This window comes from Crocodylus porosus, unplaced genomic scaffold (assembly GCF_001723895.1).
Source record: "Crocodylus porosus isolate Cpor-Errol unplaced genomic scaffold, CroPor_comp1, whole genome shotgun sequence".
In the NCBI taxonomy this organism is placed as follows: Eukaryota; Metazoa; Chordata; order Crocodylia; family Crocodylidae; genus Crocodylus; species Crocodylus porosus.
This window is the reverse complement of record NW_017728920.1, coordinates 8,605,789-8,627,225: the sequence shown is the minus strand read 5'-3', so window position 1 is coordinate 8,627,225 and position 21,437 is coordinate 8,605,789. Positions and strand designations below refer to the sequence as shown.

The window sequence follows — 21,437 nt, the reverse complement described above, 5'->3', positions numbered from 1 at the left end:
CACCCTGCACTTGTCCTTGTTGAATCACATCCTGTTCAGGTCCGCCCACTTCTCTAACCTATCCAGGTCTGCCTGGATGTGGTCCCTGCCTGCTGGTGTATTCACTTTACCCCACAGCTTGGTGTCATCAGTGAACTTGAACAGGGTGTTCTCCACACCCCCGTCCAGGTCGCTAATGAAGATGTTGAACAGGACCGGCCCAAGGACCGAGTCCTGCGAGACTCTGCTGCCCACACCCTCCCAGGTCAACATCAACCCGCCCACCACCACCCTCTGGGTGTGCCCCTAGAGCCAGTTTACCACCCATGTGACCGTGCATTTGTCAATGCAGCAGTCCCTCAGCTTGCCCACCAGAATTGGGTGGGACACTGTGTCGAAGGCCTTCTGGAAGTCCAAGAAGATGACATTGACTTCCTCCTTCACATATAAGCTTTTTGTTACCTGGTCATAGAAAGAGACCAGGTTAGTCAGGCAGGATCGGCCTGGCATGAACCCATGTTGGTCACCCCTCAACATCACTTCCCTTGCAGGGCTCTCAAATGTGGCCCTTGATTATTTTTTCAAAGACCTTCGAAGCCCAGGATAGAAGTGAGGCTGACTGGCCTGTAGTTGCCAGGCTCTTCCTTCCTCCCCTTCTTGAAAATAGGGAGCACATTGGCCCTTTTCCAGCCCTCAGGGACTTGGCCCATGCACCAGGAGTCCTCAAACAGCCATGCCAATGGCTCTACAATGACACCAGCCAATTCCCTCAGCACCTGTGGATGAAGGTCATCCAGGCCTGCTGAAGCTAGTGTTAGCTTTGCGAACCCTAAGGTGGTTGAATAATGTTAGTCAGATATTTAAGTTTTCAGATAATTTTTTCAGGGTTGTTGGTTGTAGCTGTGTTGGTCTAAGGAAGGCAGACAAGGTTCTTTGGGTAAATGTGATATCTTTTATTTGACCAACTAAATAGTTGGAAAAATTGTTCTTTGCAAGCTTTTGGCCACAAACACCCTTCTTCAGGCATAGGGAGAGTCTGCTGGTGTTTTGTGTTCTCACTGTGCCTACCTCACAGAGGTCTTTGAGGCGTAGCCAGATACAGTTGGTGGAGCTCTCGCATCCTCAGGTGGGAGTTGTTACACAAGAGGTAAATGATGCTGGCCTTGCAGCTCTGGACAGCTTAGAACCTCCTTCTGGGTTCTCAAGGTTCGCAGTGGAAGGGAATCTCTCTGACCCTCGGGTCTTTCTCTACAGCTGCCTGTGTACTGTTCCAGGTTCCTGCCAGGAGTTTCTTAAGTCTGTCTCACAGGAAGAAAATTTTGCTGCCTTACTTTTGTGTGGCCATTGTTAGGGAGGAGTAAGTGATGAGGAATATCTGCTTGGAGGCAGGTTTGGCACTACACAGCATTATAACAAGAGGGGATTTATCTTCTGGACTTCTAGTCACTGGAAAGAGCAGCAGACAAAGTGCTGGCAAGGCTGTTATTTTAATTGGGGCTTTTGTCTTTGTGTCATTTCTGTTCTCTAAAGAGGAACCATAAATACTGTTTTGTCCAAGGAAAGCAACGCTTGAAACCCAGTGGGACTTTCAGGCTAATGATTAACTTGTGTATTTCTTCAATTTGTCCCCTCCCCCTTGCAAAATGATCCAGCTTCCTGAATGCAAATATAGGCTTTTTGTATGTTCTCCCGACCTGACAAAATTCTCTTCTTATGCAAATGATTTTCTGTGGGGTTTTTTTTGCCTTTCTGACTTAAAGACAAATATTCTGTACTTCAATAATACATCCTTCCAATGTGGTTTGTTTTTTCAGACTTTGCCAGCTGGTGCCTGTGGCTGGAAAATCTATGTGGTGCCATGATCATATCTAATCACATTTAACTTTTCATATAATTTGAATACACTGCAGTGAGAAGCTCCTAATAGAACCCACTGTAAAGATTCAAGATTATCTAAATGGATCATTTCCATGCACCAGACTGAAAGATCAACACAAGTAAAACACGTCTCTTTTAATGAATATTTGATAACAAACTTCCTTTGAAGTAGGAACATCTACTGGTATAACACAGTGTTTAATACAGCCTGATGTCGACTCTGAGCTCTCCCCACCATTTGAAATGATGGCTGCAGTTTTACACAGCTCTTTGGTGCTTTTCTTTCTCTCTTAAATTTTGCATTTAAGTTTTGACTGTAAGAGGATTTAGCTGAGGCATATGCAAAGCCCTTTAAATATTATTTTCTTTTTTCCGTAATAACCCTTGGGAAATTTACATCTCTTTCCTGACTAAGAGATTACCTCTGTTGTATGTGCATGCATTTGCATGCTGCTGTTAGCTGAGCAGCAGGCTGTTGACTGCTTCTCCTTCCTGAGGCCTTATCTTCCTCAGTCTGCTGTTACAGTGAGGCTTGCAGAGTGCTGGGAGAGGGAGGAGAGCAAGATGCAGGTACATTCTGGCACTTTAATTATGTAGGCCACAGGGCTAAAACTGGTGTAAAAAGCAGCAGACATTTGTTTTCCATCAAACATTATGTCCTCCATGAGTTTTGAAACTTCACAATTTTGGTCAGCTCTTGTCATAAACCCGTGAATTAGGGCAACAAGCCTTGGAATGGACCTGTTATCAGAGTGTTGCTGTTGCATGTGTATGTGTGAGGGAGAGAGGGAGGACAGTGGGACTTCTTATGCTCTCATGTAAAAACAGAAATATAGAGCTGGAAGGGACCTCTAGAGGCCAAGTACTCCAGCCCTCTGCCCAAGAGGGAATCATTGGATAAACTATCCCAATTAAGTGTGTATCTGTCTGGCAATTAAAACCACAGATCCCAAATTAGAGGTCTGAGCACTTACAAGTGGAGTTGCAAGCTTCATGGAAATTCAGTTGGAAGAGCTGGATTTGTGTGAGAACCGGTGTTGTGGACCTTGATGTGGGGGACCACTCGCTTAGACTCTGAATAGATGAGATGAATTCCAGAGTGAGAAGAGGATTGGACCTCAAAGTGGTGTAGCAACTTTCCTGGCAAGGGAGGTGGGTAGCAGGTCACTGGCAGAATCAAGGCTTGAGTTCATATCTCCTAACTTTCAATCTGAAGTCTTTTTTCTATTACGTTACCCTGTTTTTCAAAAGCGAAGTAACTCCACTGAAGGCAGAAGGCACTCCTGGCTTAACCTTGCCATGGGATTGCAAACAGATCCATAGGTTTTAGTGTTGAAGCCATGAGTTGGGTGTGGGACCTGTAACTTTTGAGACAGTCTCATCCCATAAATTTTGGCTTGTCTTAAATTCCTTATAATCTGTTGAGGAGTGACTTACAGGCCCAAAATAAGAAAGTGGCCATTCTTGTGGGATGACTGCACAGTGCAAGACAGCATAATGCCGCTATACCCTGAGTTGGCTCTGTGCATGCTAGCTCCAGAACTGGAGTAAGAACGGGTTGCAAGCACAGGGCACTGCCTGGGCTAATCAGCTTTGCAGAGAATTAAGAAAAGACATTTGGGAATAATTCTCTGAGAACTGTATCCAAAAATATTTTATTAAAATAAACAGACTTGGAGAGAAATGTAATGCTTCTGGTTAGAACAGGTTTGTCTGTGTTGGGGAGCAAGGACACTGAGGAGGAGCTCCTGTGGGAATGTGGTGTGCCCTTGTGGGGCCTGGAAGCTCAGAGCATGTACCATCTGCACTTTCTGAAAGTGCCAAATAGAGGTTGACTGTTCATTCTGTCGTTGCAGTTAAACTTGCGTAGGTGCGGCTCAACTGCTCCCTTTCCTTGCTGCTTGTCAGCTGGGGGATCCATGTCCTAGGAAAGACAACACGTGTGGAGCAAGCAGTCTTTGTATTCCTCATGGTCTTAAATAGTGATATCTTCTCTGGTAAACTGGATGCTGGCCTGACTCATTAATAGCAATTCCTGTGTTTAAATATTTGATTATTAGAGAGCTTGCAGTTTTGTCCTTTCTACCATAAGAGGGATTTTCCACAAGCTCCAGTGGCAGTATGGATCCAGATACAACCCCTCCCTTACTTCAAGGGTGTTTAGATCTGTGGTTTTGGTTGAACCCACTGTAGGAAAGAGCATTCAGCTATGAGTTAAGGTCTGGATGCAAACTTTTCCAGAGTTTGGGAGTATTTGGAAATATGATTTGGATTTAAACTGCAGTGTTTTATTGTTACAGAAGGAGAAGAAAGTCACTAGAAAATGTCTAGTTCTGCAGCCAAACTTGGAAGCTTTATAGGTAATAAACTGAAATAGTTGGGTATGTCTCAATTTTTAACTTTTTTGGGGGGGTGGTGGGGATGTCAGAAAATATTTGTTGAAATTGAAATATTTTTTGAAACTAAGATTTTTTTCTCACAAAAATACACCTGCTTTGACAAAGCTCTCAGCTGGGAGGTGTCTCGGTCCAGGGTGGAATTTCTGGTTAAAATGAGCAAGCAATGAATCCCTCTTCCATGGACCCCAGCTCCTAGAAAATGGCCAGTAGCTCAGTGCTTGGGGCACTTATCTGGAGAAGCTTGGTTCAGTTCCCTGAGGTAAAGCATCAGGGCCTCGAACTTGAGTGTTACTCATGCCAGGTGAGTGCCCTCATGAATCAAGGACTTCCCACGTTTCCTGCATCAGTTTCTCTATCTGCATCTTACCCCATGAAAAATTTGAAAAGTTCTTGATTTTGTTCTTTATTGCAACAGAAACAAATGTTGAACCTCTGAAATGTTTCCACATCCTAACGTTCTTGTTTTTTTGGCCAGCCTGAACAAAGTGGAGTGTGCAAACACGGGAAGGCAGAAGAGTCTGATGTCCTTGCTTTAAATTCTTCTTTTGTCCCCACCTGCCCTTTTCTTTTGATGACCTACAGTAAAGTTTATGCCTGACTTGGAAGATGTTTTCTTGGCTATCTGCTCTCAGCACAGATAACATAAACATTTCCCTGTTATGGTGGTTTTCTCTAGAGTTGTTCCAATGGCCACACAGGATACCAGTTTGAGGCTACACAGCCTTGACAGTGACTAGGAAATACTAAATATTCCCCTTTTCCCTTTATGGATAGTTCTGTATGTCCTGGGTTATATATAATGCTTCTGTGTGGTAAGGGAGAAGGAGGCGACATTGAAATCAAATTTCTTATTTATTTCCCTCCATGGATTGATTTGAGTGGTAATAAAAACAATTTAAAGTTGTCCAATATTGTTTTTTTTCCATGGAGTTCCTTGCAATTTGCTGCTGTGGTTTGTTGCTCAAAATGATTTTTGGTGGTTTACAATGAAGGTTCAAGATTTCAAACCTCAAGCGGGAGGAATGATCCAAACTAACAGCTCTCCCCTGTACTCCAAGTACAGTTATTCACTGTGCCTCAACATGGAGGGATTGTATGGGAATCCTGTACGCAGAGCATGTTCCTCTTGCAGTGAAGATGGCAAAGTTGTTTGCAGATGCTAGATAATTATTGTCAGTCGGGTTGTGTTTGCTCTTTTGAAAAGCTCTATTGCATCTGAATGAAACAAAATTATGTAGAAAACTATGCTGGCTAAATGCCTTTCTTCTGCTTCAACTCTTTGAACTTTTAAAACCAGCTGATGGCTGGAGCAATTTTTGGAATCTTTTTAAATTTTTTTTTCCTGATGATTGAGAGAAATGTACAAGTCATGTTAATGAAGGTTAAAATGATACTTCCCTTATTACTGCTGCCTTCTTCCAGTTGCCCTTTACTTTCTCAAACAAACTTGGGATTTTGCATGTTTGGTCTGTGCCCAGGATTGACTTCTTGGGGAAAGTTTTAGTAAAATCAAAGCGTTCATAAAGTGTGCGCACACGTACATGGTTGCCTTCAGTTCTGATCAAAAGGTGTGTAAATAAAGTTCAGTGACCAGTTAAGTTTTCAGTTTGTTGCTGAACATATTTCAGATTAAAGGAACAAGCCAACTTCAAAGAAACTTGATTAAGTAGTTTTAAAGTTACAGTTGATTTTTGTGTTAGGTTTCTTAAAACTTGGGAGATTGAGGGTAAATGTACAACTTACGTTTTGTCACACTTTTGCTTTGCTCTCTGTGGGGATCATGTGGTGAGGTCCCCAAAGAAACTTTGGCTTAATCTGAATGGGCAAGGATTTTAAAAGGCTAGCAAAATTTACTAAAGCATTATGAGAGTATTGAAATCTGAGGGAAAGGGGCTGGTAGAATATGCCAGGGGATCTTGACTCAGTCCATTAAAGTCAATGATAAGACTGCCATCAGTGGGCTTTGGATCAGGTCTCTTGGTGTGGGTTATTGGTGGTTTCTCTGAAAAGGCTGAAATTGCAGAGGATTTTCACTCTTTAAGCAGAGTTGAAGACCAGGAGCCAACAAGATTTTCAGAAACAAAGAATATGTGTTCATACAACTACCTCTTCATAGTAAGGAAACAAGAAAGCGGAGTACAAGAAAAATCTGCTACCGAAGCAGAACAGACTCTAAATAGAACATTTTTCAAAGTTTTGTCTGAAGTGTCAGCAGTTGTTTCAGGGCGTCATGTTTCCCTGGGGGGGGGCCTTTCTGTAAATGCTCTCAGCAACCATGTGAATGGATTTAAGATCATTTTCTTGCTATTTCAGTTCCTTCCAGTCTGGTTGATGTGTAGAAAAGGCTCACTTCAGCCAGCTGCATCCCAGAGGTTTTGTAAGTCTCACTTGAAGGCTTACAGCCAATACATTCGCTGCCAGCAGGGAAGAAAGAGTCTCCATGCATATATGCGTGAGATTATATTATTAACTTTAGTGAGGTAATCTTCTGTTTCTTGGGGGAAAAAATTTAGTCTCCGTGCTGTCTTTATCATGCTGATTGTCTTATGAACAATGTACTTCTAAAAGTAATCTGCTGTTCCTTTCCTTGAAATCATTAATTAGATTATTTGTTATGTTCAGAGAAGAAGAATAGCTGCTATTTTTGTTTAAGGGAAGGAGTGGAATATTCTTATTGACAAATAAAAATTCTTGTGATCTGGTTTCAGTAGGGGAAATGTTTCTAAGGGGATGGAACAGTGTGTCCAACTTTTGAACCAGTGGTACTGGGGTACTCCCAGTGTGTGTGCTCCGCTGCCTGGTGGAGCTCCAGTTCTGTGGTACCCGGTGATTTTGTTTTGGATCTAAGAAAAGTACCGTGGTCTAGTTCAAGCAAAAGAGCAAATTGCATCGGTGTTAAATCATAAGGGAAGAATGCAACAAAAGGCTTGCTATGAACTGTCTCTAGGTCACAACCAGTCCCCTCTTTTTATGCAACATCTGGTACTAACCTTTTCTTTGAAGAGAGAGACACTTGAGGCTTTTATAGTCCAGAATTTGTCTTGCTTTACAAAGTTATTTCTTGACCGTAAGCGTTGAAATACTGTGGAGGAATTCACTTCACTTGAGAGACTAGGGAGTAGGGGGAAAAAAAAATCTTAATACTGCTTTTACCTTCAGTTGCAACATCAGGCTGAACCCTAGGATTGTGTTCATCTAAATGGATTTGCCCTTATGTTTGTTTACCTGAGGGGAAAAAAAATCAGCTGCTTGTCATGAGGATTATTTTAAATTAGGCAGAGGCAGGTTCAATTTTGCAAGTTAGTCATCAGAGCAGGCCACTGCATGAGCAGTTCAGGGTTCTTGACTTGTCTCTGCCCTCAGTCTGCTGTGACACCTCAGGGAGGCCACTTCATCTTTCTGCTAGGGTGTGTGGGTGACTGGTGCTCCCTGTGTCAGGGGGACACATGCCCCACCAGTAGCCAGTCATTGACCAGGGGGAGGGGTCCCCCTGTGACCAATCGCACCGCCTGGGAAGCGCGAGCAGCGCTTCTTGCACCCCCACTCCCTGGCCAGTGCTCAGTGGGAGTACGATGCGCCTGCCTGCCCCCCCGCCTCTCGCCTAAGCAGGGAGTGCTGACTGTGAGGGGGTGCGCCAGCACCTCCGTGCATCTCTTGTGCGTTGCCACTGCTAGGGTGTCACCAGTTTGTAATCCTATGTGGTGATTAACTCACTGAAATTAAAGAGTGCCAAGATCCTCATCTTAATGGCACTGTGTGCACTAATTGAAGATTTATGTATATATAATTCTGGAGCTAAAATCTCAGTAAAGTTCCCTTTAAGTCTAAGATGCAGCTTTTGGAGTTTATTTTCTGGTGTGACCTCTGCAGTGCCAAGAAATTAATAAAAAAAAAAAAAAAAAATTTTGTTCCATCCTTGTCCTCCAAAATCCATATGGTTTATACTTGTCTTTTCTCCCATTCCTACATGTAAGCCTAACATTACACTGTCGTTTCATGTCATTTTGTGGACAAGAGCTAGATTATAGCTCCCTCCAGGTCTCACAGTTATAGTGTGTGCATTGTCCTAATGAGGTAAAGTGAAACAATTGCTTCTGCCGTTGTTTCTGCTGCTTGTCCAAATTTTGGAAGGTTGGTCCTGAGAGGTAGGACAAGAGTTGTGAACTGGATCTTATTACTATATAGCTAATTTGGAAGAGGGATCTCAGCCACCCGCGCAAAAAGGTGGAATTTGTGATCTGTGGTTGTAGCTTGGGTAAGGGGAGGAAGCATTTACTCAACATTTTTCCAGAGAAGTTCAACTGCTGATAGATGCTTTTATAGAGAAGGAGGGAAAACTGCAATGATAGTGGCTTTCTCAAAGCCAGCTGCTGGGTGTACAGCTGCAAACATTCATTTTGTCTGGGTTCTGCTGTGTGGGAGGAAGCCAGTTGTGTAGAGCAGCTGTAACCCATTACCACTTCCATGTGTTTGTAGCTGCAAGAAAATAAATAAGATCATTTATGCTTCCCCAAAACCTTCAGTTCAGGGAATAAATATTTGCTGAAAATAAAGTTCTCCAAGCCTCAGTAGTTTACAACTTAATTCCTAAGTGAACAGCATATTGCAGTTCTGCTGCACCATTCCACATGGAATGCTGTTGCGTGATAAACCCTTTCCATCAAGGCCAAACCCTGTTTCAGTGTTTCTGACCTGTGGTTGTATACCATTGCACTGTTTGGGTGCATATGCATAAAATGTTTAATTTACTTTTACTTCAGAGTAAGTTTAGAGCTCGCTCAGAATGTTCTGCCCTTTGCTAGTGTAAGTTACTCCACTCCAGGGCAAAGATACTAGATGCAAGTTATGCTGCCAGTGTGTCCAAAGTACTAGTTGGCTTCTTCTGCAGTAGTTCTTTGGCCCAGTCCAGACATGCAGGTAGAGGCGAGAGAGGATCTGATGCACAGTTCACACAATTGTGCGTCTTGCTATGCCACACATACCTGGCAGGAGGCATCATTGTAGGATCATGCATCAGATCCCATTATGCCTTGCAAGTGGCAAGCTCCCATGGCTGGGATACCCCTCAGTTGTCAGGGCTTCCAGCTGCTTTGGGCTCCCAGCCGTAGGGGTGTACCTGGCCACATGTTCAATGAATGGCATCATAGGAACTAGCCACAAAATTATTCCACCAAAGAAGTGTAACAACTTTGTGGCTTAGTCCTTGTTTTATCATGCCATTACATTTATTGAATCTGTGATGGGGTCACAAATTAAGATGGGATTAACTGGTTAATCAAGTCTGAAATGGAACATGTGGCAGGGGCCTTTGTTTAATGCAAACTGGCCATCACTTTTTGGTGAGGTGACTTTTAATTATACCTGCCATGGATGGTTACCTCCAGAAGTCGTGTTGTCTGTAAACCTTGTGTTTTCTGTGAATGCCAGTATAAATTGAATCTGGATTAAAATCCAAGGTAAAGTAACCCCAGGGAAACATACATGTTCATACCTTCAGCCTCTAATCTGAGCGTCTTTTGGTCATTGGCAAAAATCCTGTTGGTGCAGGATCAGGTCCTCTAGTGTCTCGCATAGTTTAATTTCTCACTTCATAGCTGTATTCTGTGTTCCATTGCTGTGTTGTCCTGAAGTCCTGATTTCTTTTTGAAGCTTCTGTGTAAAGGTGCCTTGCGTTCCAGCAGTGTGTATCTAGTTAAAATTCACACAAATCTCCCAGATGTTTTCACTGATGTGAAAATAAAAGGAAATACTAATATGTTATCAAACTCTCATTAAACTACCTTTTGGATTTTCTTTAATTTATAAAAAAAATATTGCCTATGGGACAAGTTCAGGGGAGGAGGAGATGTGCAGTTTTGAGAGGCTGGGTTAGGTTATTTGAGGCCTTCCTAATGGGCTTTGGCATATCAGAGAGTATGCACAGATGGCCTGAAGGCTGCCAGGTTGCCTCCTGTCTGCTTCACTGACAATGCTGTTTGTGATGAGGACAGGACTGGAGCCAGTAAAGAACTGTTGTCTGCCCAAAAGCCTTGAAAGACCAGTGCCATGAGGATGTGAACAGTTGGCTTAATGTCTTCTCCCTGTCCCCTCACCCCTACACGTGCAGCAAATACAGGTTGGAGCCATGCATGTTGGTATCCCTTGATCAGAAAAGGAATAATCTCCAAACTGGCTGACAGTTGTACACTGTTCACTCCAAGCATATGTCAAGAATGCTCAGAGTAACCAGAATTAATCATGAAATAGCTAGCAATCAATGCACTGCTGGTTTTTTGAGTGCTGTATACATGTAAACAGCCCTCAAGACTTCTGCAAATTAATTTTAACCACAGTTTCCAGAGTATTGATGGGCACCAGTTTGATGTTATAAAAATGCAACGAGCTGCTGACTTCTAAAATGTTACCGATGCCATGCGTAACCAGAGAGTTGGGGCTCCTGTATACCTAGTCCAGTGGTTTTCAAGTGTTTTTATGTCACCTGTCCCTTTTTTAGTTGATTGTACTGTGGTGTACCCCCACCTTTTTGTTATGGATAAAAAATAGTACTTACACACTGTTATTTCTTCAACAGCCTTAGATAGCTATTATTTTTTGCCGTTGTTCTTACTTCACTTATTTTGCTTTTCACTTCTGCTTTCCCATTTCTTCTTCTCATGTACCCTGTAGAAGTTTGCTGTGTGCCCCATTTTGAGAAAACCCTGACCTAGTCTGTAAGTAGGTATTGAAATCCTGCAGGAAAAGTTGGGTTGATGTTTGCTGAGTCCTTGTGGTATATAGAGGGGGTGCCCTGCTCACACCATCCTGGGTATAAGTGGAATGGGAGCAGCTAGTATAAGGCCCCTGCCACATGTTATACTTAAGATGTGATTGACTAGTTAATCATGCCTTGAGTTGTGGCCCCACCACATGTTCAATCAGTTAATGGTGTGATAAAACAAGGAATAAGCCACAGTTATTCCACATAAAATGTGTGAAAACTATGTGGCTGGTTCCTATGATGTCATTAATTAAAGGTGTGCTCCTGTACCTGGTAGCCCTGTTATCCGATGGATCTCTCAGCTGCAGGGGAGCACCATGTTTTCCAGTAGCTGGGTTCCCTGTGAGCTGATTGGGGCTCTCAACCATGGGGGTGTGCCATGCACTTCCAAGCCTGGGAGACCGCAGCTGAGCCAGGTTCCTGGCTGTGGGGACACAACCTGCATCCCCATGGCCAGGAGCCCAGATCAGCTGATGGTGATTCTCACCCTGGGAACTTGCTGTTTGGTAGTACAGGGGGAGATTGTGATCTTAAGGCATGGTGGGATCTGATGCATAATCCTGCAGTGATGCCTCCTGCCATGCACTTGAGGAGTGAAGTGTATGTGGCATGGCAAGAAGCACAATTGTGTGGATCATGTATCGGATCCTATCACACCTTTACCTGCATGTCTGGCAGGGGTGGAAAAGTAAACTAAGACTAGAAAGAGAGAAACCTGTAGAAAAGCCCAAAGTTTAGGATGATGCTTATCTTTTTGTTGTTTTTTGAGTTTCCAATATAATCAGATGCCAAGCAGGGGGTAAATTTGGATGAAATAGACTTCTTCTGGAACAGTTTGGAATCTCCATCTGCTCATAGTGGGAGGAGGTGCATGGTGAGGGGGAGGAAAGGGAATAGTGCTGCTTACTTCTTTAATTTACATGATGGCCACAACCCTGGCATCCTAGTTACTGTTAGAAGCAAGAGCTGTGCTGGCTGCAGCATTAGGATAGCAAATAGCTGGTAGAATATGCCTGGGTAGGTGGAATGGAGGCTTCACTCCGGGGAACCTGAGTCAGAGACTTAGTGAGTTATTAAAAGAACAGTGTTACATAAGTACAGGTGAGGAGTGTGTATCAGTTGACATCAGCAGGAAATGCTGTTAAGTGAACTCAGTTACCTTTTGTTTGTTTATGTTCTTTTTTTTTTTTTTTAAGATGCCTATTAAATTGGCATGTTAATAATCAAGGGGCAGATATTGTAATCAAACTTGGAAATGAGATGGGGGGCTTATGAAAGAATTACTTAGCTATTTAAATATTTCTTAATATTTACTCTGTAAAGCAGGCTTGTCCAACATACGGCTTGCAGGCCGCCATGGAGCCCGCCAAGCCATTTTATCTAGCTGAAGGTGCCTGTTCCACGGGGGAGGGAAGCTGCTAACTCCTGCGGGGCTGGGCTCATCAGTGAGCCAGGTCCTGCTGCCGCTGCCCCGAGGGCTGTGCGGTGTGGGGCTGCCCCAGCCATGCCTGATTAGATGAACTGGGGACAGTGTGTGCGGTTTGTTCCTTGGCTCTGCCCCTTGCCCCGGCGCATGGCCAGGGAGCTGCAGCATGGCCCATGCCCTGCCCACATGTGTGGTGGACGGAGGCACGTGGACATGTGGTGGACACAAGGTGGACAGAGGTAAGTTCCTGCATGGAGCTGGGGATGCTGGGCCGGGGCTGTGGGGCATGTGGTTGCCGGTGCCCGTGTCCTGCACTGCCAGAGCGGCCCCATATGGGAGGCCATGCAGCAGCCACTGGCACTGCCAGCCTGCACCTGCCTCGTCACCCACCTGCCCGCTTCAAGCCAGCCCCGCTGCCCTGCCCTGCCCTGCCCCGCCCCGCCCCGCCCCATAGCAAGATGGTGCCTGCTCCCTTGGCCAGTCTCCTCCCGGGTGGTGCGGGTCTCCGGGCCAGGCCGCCTTCATGTGAGGCCCTGAAGAAGCTGCTTCTCATGTGCTGCTGGGGACAGGAGGAGGCCGGCCAGGTCTGCATCGGCCAGCAGAAGCGGTGGTGGAGCCGTGTGCCGCTCGGGACGGGACAAGCCTGTACTGGTCAGTCCCTTGTGGCACATGGCTCTGCTGCCGCTTCTGCTGGCTCGTGCGGACCTGGCCGGCCTCCTCCTGTCCCCAGCAGCACATGGGAAGCTGGCTTCACATGCATGCTGCTTTTCCTGGCTGGTGCCAACCTGGTTCTGTGCAGGCGGGTCCTGCAGTGCCAGGTAAACCCAGTTGTAGCCAGTTGGCTCCTGCAGCACCAGGGCATGCATGCCATGTCAGCCAGCACGATGTCAACCCCTACAACTTCACTGGTGTCAAAGGTCACATGACATCACTTCCTGATGCGATACCACTTCCTGTGATGTCTCTGAACATGGCTCGCCAGCCCACTGGGTGATAAAAAGTTCGTGATCCAGCCCCACATTCAAAAAAGTTGGACACTCCTGCTGTAAAGCATCTTCAGCCGGTGGCAGGAACTTTGTGTTTGAAGTAACTAACATACTGCTTAGCACCACAAAAATAAACAATAGTGCTAATCTTTGCTTTGAGCCAGCAGCAGCTTGTGCTCACAGTTGCCAGGAAAGCCTTATGCCACTCAATGGTGCCATCTGCTGACTGACTTAAATCACACTTAATGAACTATTGAATTCAAGACAATGGATCTTCTGCAGGTGGGTATTTTGGTCCCCAAATCTTAGAGAAAAATACCCATTTCTGACTCTCTTGGAAAGCTTTACTAATGGAAGGCTCTTCTCCATGAGAGTCCCTATGCTGGCAGAAGCATTAAGGTTGCTCCAGTTAGCCTTTCCCAATTGGAAGAGATTCATAATGATATGAGAGAGAAAAGGGAGTAAATCAGACTCAGGGAAGAGGGTTAGTTTGGCTAATGCCCTCCCTCCGTCACTGTGTAGACACAGTCTGGTGCTACATGAGGATATATGAGCTCTTTCTGGGCAGGGTGCAGTCCTCCCAAAAGTGGTGCTAGAGGGCAGCCCTGTGGATGATTGATAACACCTTTCTGGAAACGCCAGGGAAGGAATACAAGAAAAAATGTGAACATTTAGCCTTTCCGTGAGACACCTATGCTTTAACAGAGGCTTTCTCCCCAGTCAGGATGCTGTTCCTCTATCCTGTGTATAGTGCTTATCCCTGCTCTGCCTTTTTAGCCTGGTTTCACAGCTAGACTAGAAACAGCTTTTTGCAGCACATGTTTTGGCTTCTGTACATCTCTCGGTTTCTTCTGTGTGTCCTGTGACATTGTTCCAGATGGTCTATATTTCTGTCTAAGAAAAACTGTTTCCATTTCCCTCTTGCATATTAATTTGCAGCCTCTATCACTGCTCTCTGTTTGGCTATCATTGGAAAGACGCTTAAATGCATCTTTCTGCTGCAGTACTCTGAGATGATGGCTAAGAGCAGTTAAGCACATGTGGGAGGCAGGTGGCTAGACTGTCTGCACTCTCCTACCACTTAAAAAGGCAAAAATATGTTTGTCTGCTCTTTGACACTACAGTCTGTTCAGGATAGTGATGTGGTACTAAGGAAGTTTCAGGTTTGTTAGGTGTGGCTGCAGAGCAGACAGCACATCCCTTTCTCCCTCCTGCCACAAAGAAATACATAGGGAAGAGTTTGGAAAAGTGTGTTGTCATCTAGCAAAAATGTGGGAATAAGAGCACATTTTTCCAACCAAAGGAAAACACCAGAGTCATCCCTTGTCCTGTGATCCAAATTATTCAAATCTCTCTGACCTCCCTGTGTTCAAACTCCAGCTTCTTTGTGCCCGTTGGCTCATACTGGTATGAAGATTAGTGTTTAAGTTGAGAAGCTTTACGTCATCTTGAGGTATGAGCTTAGGACATTCTATTTAAAAAAAAAAGGGTTGGCTGGACTGTCCCCTCTCTTGGCAAACCTGGTGGTCTGATGTGTTCAATATGGCTGAAGTCCGGAGAAACGAGATTTTAATCAAGGGGGCCCATCATTTTCCTCTTGGCCTTGATACAGCCTGTACTGCCTTTTCCCAGCCCCATTTATACAGGCTGATGGTAGCCTGCAGATTAGACCTCGATTTGTACTTAAAATGGAGAGAAAGGCAAAAGGAGAATGTGACTGGTGAGATAACTGAGCTGAATAGTAAGAATAAAACAAGGCAGTACCTATTTTTTGCCTTATCCCTCACTCTGTAGTCTCCTTGGCTTTTCTGTAGCGGAGGACTCTCATTTGTTCATCAGTAGATTGCAAAGAGCGATGCAGATGGAGAGAGTGTGGCCAAAACAGAGCCAGGTGCCTTGTCCAAGGCCACTCGGAGACTTATGGTAGAGCCAAGGGCAGCAGTGATGTCTGTGGGGACAGTGCAGGAATTGCAGTGGTTTGTATTTAATCCTTGATGTGGAAGGACAGAAGCCACATGTCAGGCTGTGAGAATGGAGTTTAGCCTACTCTGAAATGGCAAGAATCAGGATACACAGCCAGAGGGAACCATGAACTTCCAGCTTATTCGTGTGTTCCTTGAGGCTACTTTTGTATTGTTTTCTGTGAAAAAGTGGAAATGGATCAGAATGTGTCAGAAACCGTAAGAGTTCTCAGCTTCCCTTGGATAACTGTCAAACAAAGTGTTGGGGGTATTTCTGTTTTGTTTTGTTTGGGTTTTTTAATGTCTGACTTAGTTCTCTGGGGTCTGACAGGCAGCCTCTGCTGGAGAGAAACCATGGGAATAGAATAGCAAGGCTGAATGGAAGAACCGATGACTTTTTTTGTGTGTGACTTGTAGTGGTGGCTGAGAGACACAAAGATAGGAACCGGAGTGCACTGGATGATGGGGTGTACAGTTGGGCCCAGGTTAAAGAATATAGTGGATTTTACCAGGGAGTTGCCAACGCTCTTCCTGACTCTAGTGAGGGCCTACAATACCTTGCTTTCACAAGCATTAAAATAAATGGAAGTCTTTAAATGGGCAGATGGTGTCTTAGAATTGCCTGCGCATTGTCAAACCTGAACCTTTCTGAAGTATAATGTCTGATGACTGTTTTTTGGAGTTGGAACTTCTTTAGAGCAGCCCCCTAAAGGGTTTTTATTTTTTTCCATTCTCCTTATTTCTTCCCCTTTGCCTGCTGTCTGTCTTCCTGGTTGAATTGTGAAGTTGCCTGTGGATTATGGGTACAACTGCCAGCACAGCTCAACAGACTGTCTCAGCAGCTACATTTGAGAACATTCACGGCAACGGGACCATGGATGACCGTCACTCCCTTAGCATCCACTCCTTCCAGACAGTTGGTCTTCACAACAGCAAAGCGAAGTCCATCATCACCAACAAAGTGGCACCAGTAGTTATTACGTGAGTTGCTGAAGCCAGGAATTCTTTTGTAAATCGTGGGTCTTTTTGCCCCAGCCAGTTGGCATGCGGCATTCCCTCCCTGCCAAAGCTTCTTGGAGCACTGCCCTTGTTGCATTAAAAACTAGGAAATTTCCTTTGCTTTGCCTGACTCATGGATTTCAGGATGCATTTTGTTTTCCTAAGCAAACATTCTTCTGGGGGGAAGAGGTGAGTTGTTTCAGCCACACTGTACTGCCTCCTCCCCTAATAGGGAGGCCTGGGCACCTCTCTCCAGTTCCCTCAGGTCAGCAGACTCCTTGATGGGTGCAGGATTCAGAGATTTATCTCTCCATCCTGTCCCACAATAGCAGCTCTGGCCTATTGGAGCCAGTCATCCCTGTGCTGCTAGAAAATGCCTTGTCCCACATCTTGCGTGGCACATCTGAAGTGGTTATTACCATGCACAGAATACAGTATAACTTTGGTTGCATGACAAAAAATTAACTAATGGTTTTAGTTACAGACCATATGTCACACTTGGAGTTCCCTAATTTAAAAGGATGGGAAAACTGGGTTTTCAAAATCAAATTTCTGCTTCCCTGAGCTTCAATCACTTGACCTTTTCCAGTCAGCGGTTCCCATACTTGAGTGGAGAAAGCCCCTTTGTGTTGAATACCCTGTGACTTTTGTATGTGGCTTTCAGTTACAACTGCAAAGAAGAATTCCAGATTCATGATGACCTACTCAAGGCCAACTATGCAGTGGGGCGGATTTCGGAAACCACTCCAGAACACTACCTTGTACAGGTAAATACTGCAGACCATCCTTTGCCATTAACATGGGTTTTTTGCATGGAGCCTGGAGCAAATAGGTGAGGGTTTTTTTAGATTAAAGTAGTGCCTTTTACGAGCTAAGGGAAGGGTAGGATATCTGGGCAATTTTCTTCATGGTTAATTTCATTTCAGTTATTGGAAGTGAAGCTTTCTTCTACATATGGGATTGGCTGATTTGCATCTGGAAGAGAATGCTTAGCATAAGTAGAGTGGGTGAGATGATGGGGAAGGAACCAATGTCAGGAGCTAGTTGGTGGTGGAAGGGCAAGAGAGAGGCAGCTGAGGTTAGTTTTAACGTAGTCATGGGAATAGTCTCATTTCAGTTTTTTGAAAAGTTTTGAGCTCAGGTTCACAAACATGGAATCCTCTGTTCTCAAGCTGTGTACATGTGGGCTCTGGGGTTGGTAGCAGTGATTTGCTTAACTTTTCAAGTGGAACTAGGTTTTCTGCTTCAGAGTATACGCCCTAGACCTTCTGGAGAAAGACATGGGAAGAAATTCTTCTCTATAGCAAAATGGGCTGAAGTTGTTTTCCGTTATTCAGAACAGGCAAGCTGATGCAAATGGGTAAATCACTACAGGAAAGTAGAGTACTAGTAGGCAGAAATATTCTGCTGTGCACTTGTGATCATCCATGATCAGACGGGGTGTGCGGAACAGGTGTTTGGGAAGGGTTTCTTTGAGGAAATTATCTTCTCTTGCCTCTTTCTCTTCTTGCTCTGCTACAGGTGTATGTAGATGTTTGGCTTTATGTAATATGTTGTGTGTTTCCTACTCAACACCTTTTTTTTTTTTTTTTTTTTACCCCCTCCACTACCTATTTTGCAGGGGAAATATTTTATGGTCAGAGATGTATACAGTAAGTTAGACGTATTGAACACTACTAGTAGTTGTGGAGCTCCGAATTTCCGACAGGCAAGAGGAGGGTATGCAGTGTTTGGAATGGGACAGCCCAGCCTCGATGGATTCAAGCAAGTGATGCAGAAACTCCAGAATGATGGGCACAAGGTCTGTGTATATGGTAGGGAAAGGGGACAGTCAATGGCAAAGTTATCTGTATAGTAGACATGTTATAAGGTTTATTTTTCTGTTTAATATGTGTAAGTAAACCCTGTTCATCAATGGATGCAAATGTTATAAAATAAACCCGTATATACAATTGAAGTCTCATATAGTGAGGTCATTTTATATCAAAATATAATGTAGTACTGCTTAAAGCGAAATAAAGTGTCATTGTTGAGGTTTTCTCTGCTTTTGAAAGTTTGGAGTTTGTGCAGTGGAAGGGATAATCAAGCTAACTTGTTCAATGGAATCTTTCGTTAGTATGTAGGCTGGGTGAGCTGTTGCTCTGCCCTTGCCTAGGCTTTGCAGTGGACTGTGTTACATAAAGCGCTGCAACATCTATGTGCAGTGCAGCCAAATGATGCTGGACCTCCTGTTTGTGATGAGTGTAAAGTTCAGCCATCCAAGTTGTTATGACGTAGTGACTTTTTCAATTTCTGTCTGCCCTTATTATGATTGAGGCAAGGATTTCTTTGGGTGATATTTTTTATTGGACAAACTGCAGAGTCCAGTAAAAAACCCCAACTTTTGTTGGACCAATTGCAGAGTCGGGATAGAGTTAGACAAACTTTTGAATGCAAGACATTCTTCATTAGGTCAGACATCACTCCAACAGTACTTATTATCATTGGCGTGTTGGGCCTGTTGACACCTATGGGCAGTACAAAGTGAAGTGTACTGTGCAGTCTCGATAGGAGTCTCTATGGTGTGTGAGAATGCAGTAGCTGTACCTGTAACTCAAAACGCAACCAAGCTAATGATGGCAAATCCCAGCTTAAAGTTCAGCTGTTTAATGCTTGTCATAACTACCTCCAGAGGAATAATCCAAGAGGTGCCTTGCTCTGTGCCCTGAGGGCAAGGGAAAGATCATAGGAATAATGCCTCTGTTGAAATTTCCAGCTGTTCAGTTCCCTTGTGGAATACCAGCATTCACTTGAAAAGAGCCACTCTGCTTGGTCGGGCATGGATAGAAGTAAGATAATATTCTCGTATTGCTGCCCTCCGAATTTATTTTTAGTTCCTCTTATTCCCATTTTACTGAGAAGAACAGCTGGGAATCTCTGCCCCATGGCAGGGAGTGTGGCATGGCGGGGTGGTGGGGTTGACTCCCGCAACTCACACAAGTAACAGTGTGGCTCAGGTAGAGAGATCTAACTGAAATGGTTGTCTTTGAGAATAAGGCAGCCTTTCAGAATTTGGCATCCCCACCTTGTATCCAGGACAAGTACTTCTTGAAGATGAATAACATGTTCATCCTTATTGGCTTCTCAGCTGCTATAGGGTGAGATCTGGTACACAAGGCAGTGAATTTTATACTATTGTAAGGCTGTTCTAAGAGCCTGTGAGGGAAGGCATAAAGGCTATTGTTTTAAGTTTCCCAGAACACAGGACAAGTAATAACCCTGTCTCCTTACTGTTTTACTTGCACAGTCGCAGTGTTGGGTAATGGAGCTCTTCATTTTCCAAGCGTTTCAGGATTACAAGTCTCTCCCAGATGTCTAGGTTCACATATTGTGCTTGTCACCATAGTAGTTCAATGTGTCACAAACATTTAAAAAATAGAATAAGTTGTCCTACCACCTGGTCAGAAGTAATTTTCTTGTGTCAAGCATAGATTCTTTCATTTGTCATTGTCTGTAAAAACAATATTGTGAAATGAGAAACTTAAGCATTTTTTTCTTTTGGTTCTGGGAGTTGGGGTGGTCTGTGGCCACTCTTTATTTCTTTGCATCAGTGAGTCCCACAGTCTTGTTCGGCTCCTGAGAAAATTCTGACTCCTGTTACTGAGGAGTCTTCTGTAGGTTAGTTTTAAGAAAATGTAGCTATGTTGGGAGATTTTGATCATGGAAAGAAGGGGAAACCTCTCAGGTAGGTAGGGTCAAAGCCCATGGAGAGACATAAAGAAGACAGAGGATTTGAGTTAGACTGTATTCAGTGGAAGCCAGTACAGAGACATGTCTGGGGTGAAATGTATTGCTGCTGCATTCTTTACTACCTGGCACACTGTCAGTTTGGGGAGCTTTACTTCTAAGTAGAATGTGATTCAGTAATAGAAGTTAAGAGTCCATGACTGTGGGGCTCAGCATAGTCAGCTCTGACTTGCAAGAACTTTCTGGACAGGTGCAATTAGAGCAAGGGTGCACAATTATTTTGGGTGGAGGGCCGCTTACTGAGTTTTGGCAAACCATCAAGGGCTGCATGACAGGCAGCCAGGGGCAGATAAATATTTTCTAAATTTTTAGAGGCCCTGCGGGCTGGATAGAATGGCCTGGTGGGCCACATCCAGCCTGTAGGCTGCGTTTTGCCCACCCCTGAATTAGAGGCAGGTGTTTTCACTGTCATGCCTGCTTTGGCCTAGATATAGCCATAAGGTGTTCCAAAGGACTCTAAAGCCGGTAACTGATTTAGCAAACAGAGAGGGATCTTTTATGGCAGAATCAAGGTCTTGGAAAAGCTTTTTCCCTCTCTCCCTACCTGCATTGCCTCCTTGTAGCCTGGGTTCAATTTTAACCAGATGTTTTTCAGCTAGAAGTTGATCTCAGCTAGGCCTTCGTCTGCCTTTCACAAAGCTAGCTAGTTGGAAGGCTGTTGGCTGTACGTACTTGTGTCTTTTCAGGAGTGCATCTTCTTCTGTGTTCGTGAGGAGCCTGTGGTATTTCTACGCATGGAAAATGATTTTGTACCCTACACACCCAGAGGAAAGGAGAACTTGCATGAAAATCTGCATGGTCTGCAGAGAGGAGTCAGAGTGGAAAACTTGGAGCTTGCAATCCGGAAAGAGGTGATTGAACATCTAAGCTGGCCATTCCTTTGAGTGGGATGCTGGGAACTAGTTCTCCTCTAGTTGTTTTGAGAGCGTTGATGAACAGAGGTGATAGGAGGTGTGTTTGGCAAGAGAGGAAGGGCAGTTAGGAACTCATTGTGACTGTGTGATAATTTTAATACTATACTGTGGGGTGGCTTTTCTGAAGACTTTACTGTTTCATAGTTTCATAGTTTCTAGGGTCGGAAGGGACCTGAGCGGATCATCTAGTTCGACCCCCCTGCCATGGCAGGAGAGAATACTGGGGTCAAACGACCCCAGCAAGATGTTCATCTAACCTCCTCCTAAACACCCCCAGGGTAGGAGCCTGCACCACTTCTCTTGGAAGTTGGTTCCAGATCCTAGCCGCCCTGACTGTGAAGTAGCGCCTCCT

General features: G+C 44.5%; 1 protein-coding gene across 2 annotated transcripts in view; it reads left to right on the top strand.

The window, feature by feature from the left end:
- The window catches only part of PALD1 (phosphatase domain containing, paladin 1), a 194,868-nt gene that overhangs the window by 53,734 nt on the left and 119,697 nt on the right, over positions 1–21,437 (top strand). For both annotated transcript variants that reach the window (XM_019538553.1, XM_019538554.1), the window contains 4 exons: positions 16,173–16,367; positions 17,050–17,152; positions 18,007–18,186; positions 20,858–21,022. In XM_019538553.1, the coding sequence (XP_019394098.1) occupies positions 16,186–16,367; positions 17,050–17,152; positions 18,007–18,186; positions 20,858–21,022 (630 nt within the window). In that variant the 5' untranslated portion in view covers positions 16,173–16,185. The remainder of the gene's footprint in view (positions 1–16,172; positions 16,368–17,049; positions 17,153–18,006; positions 18,187–20,857; positions 21,023–21,437) is intronic.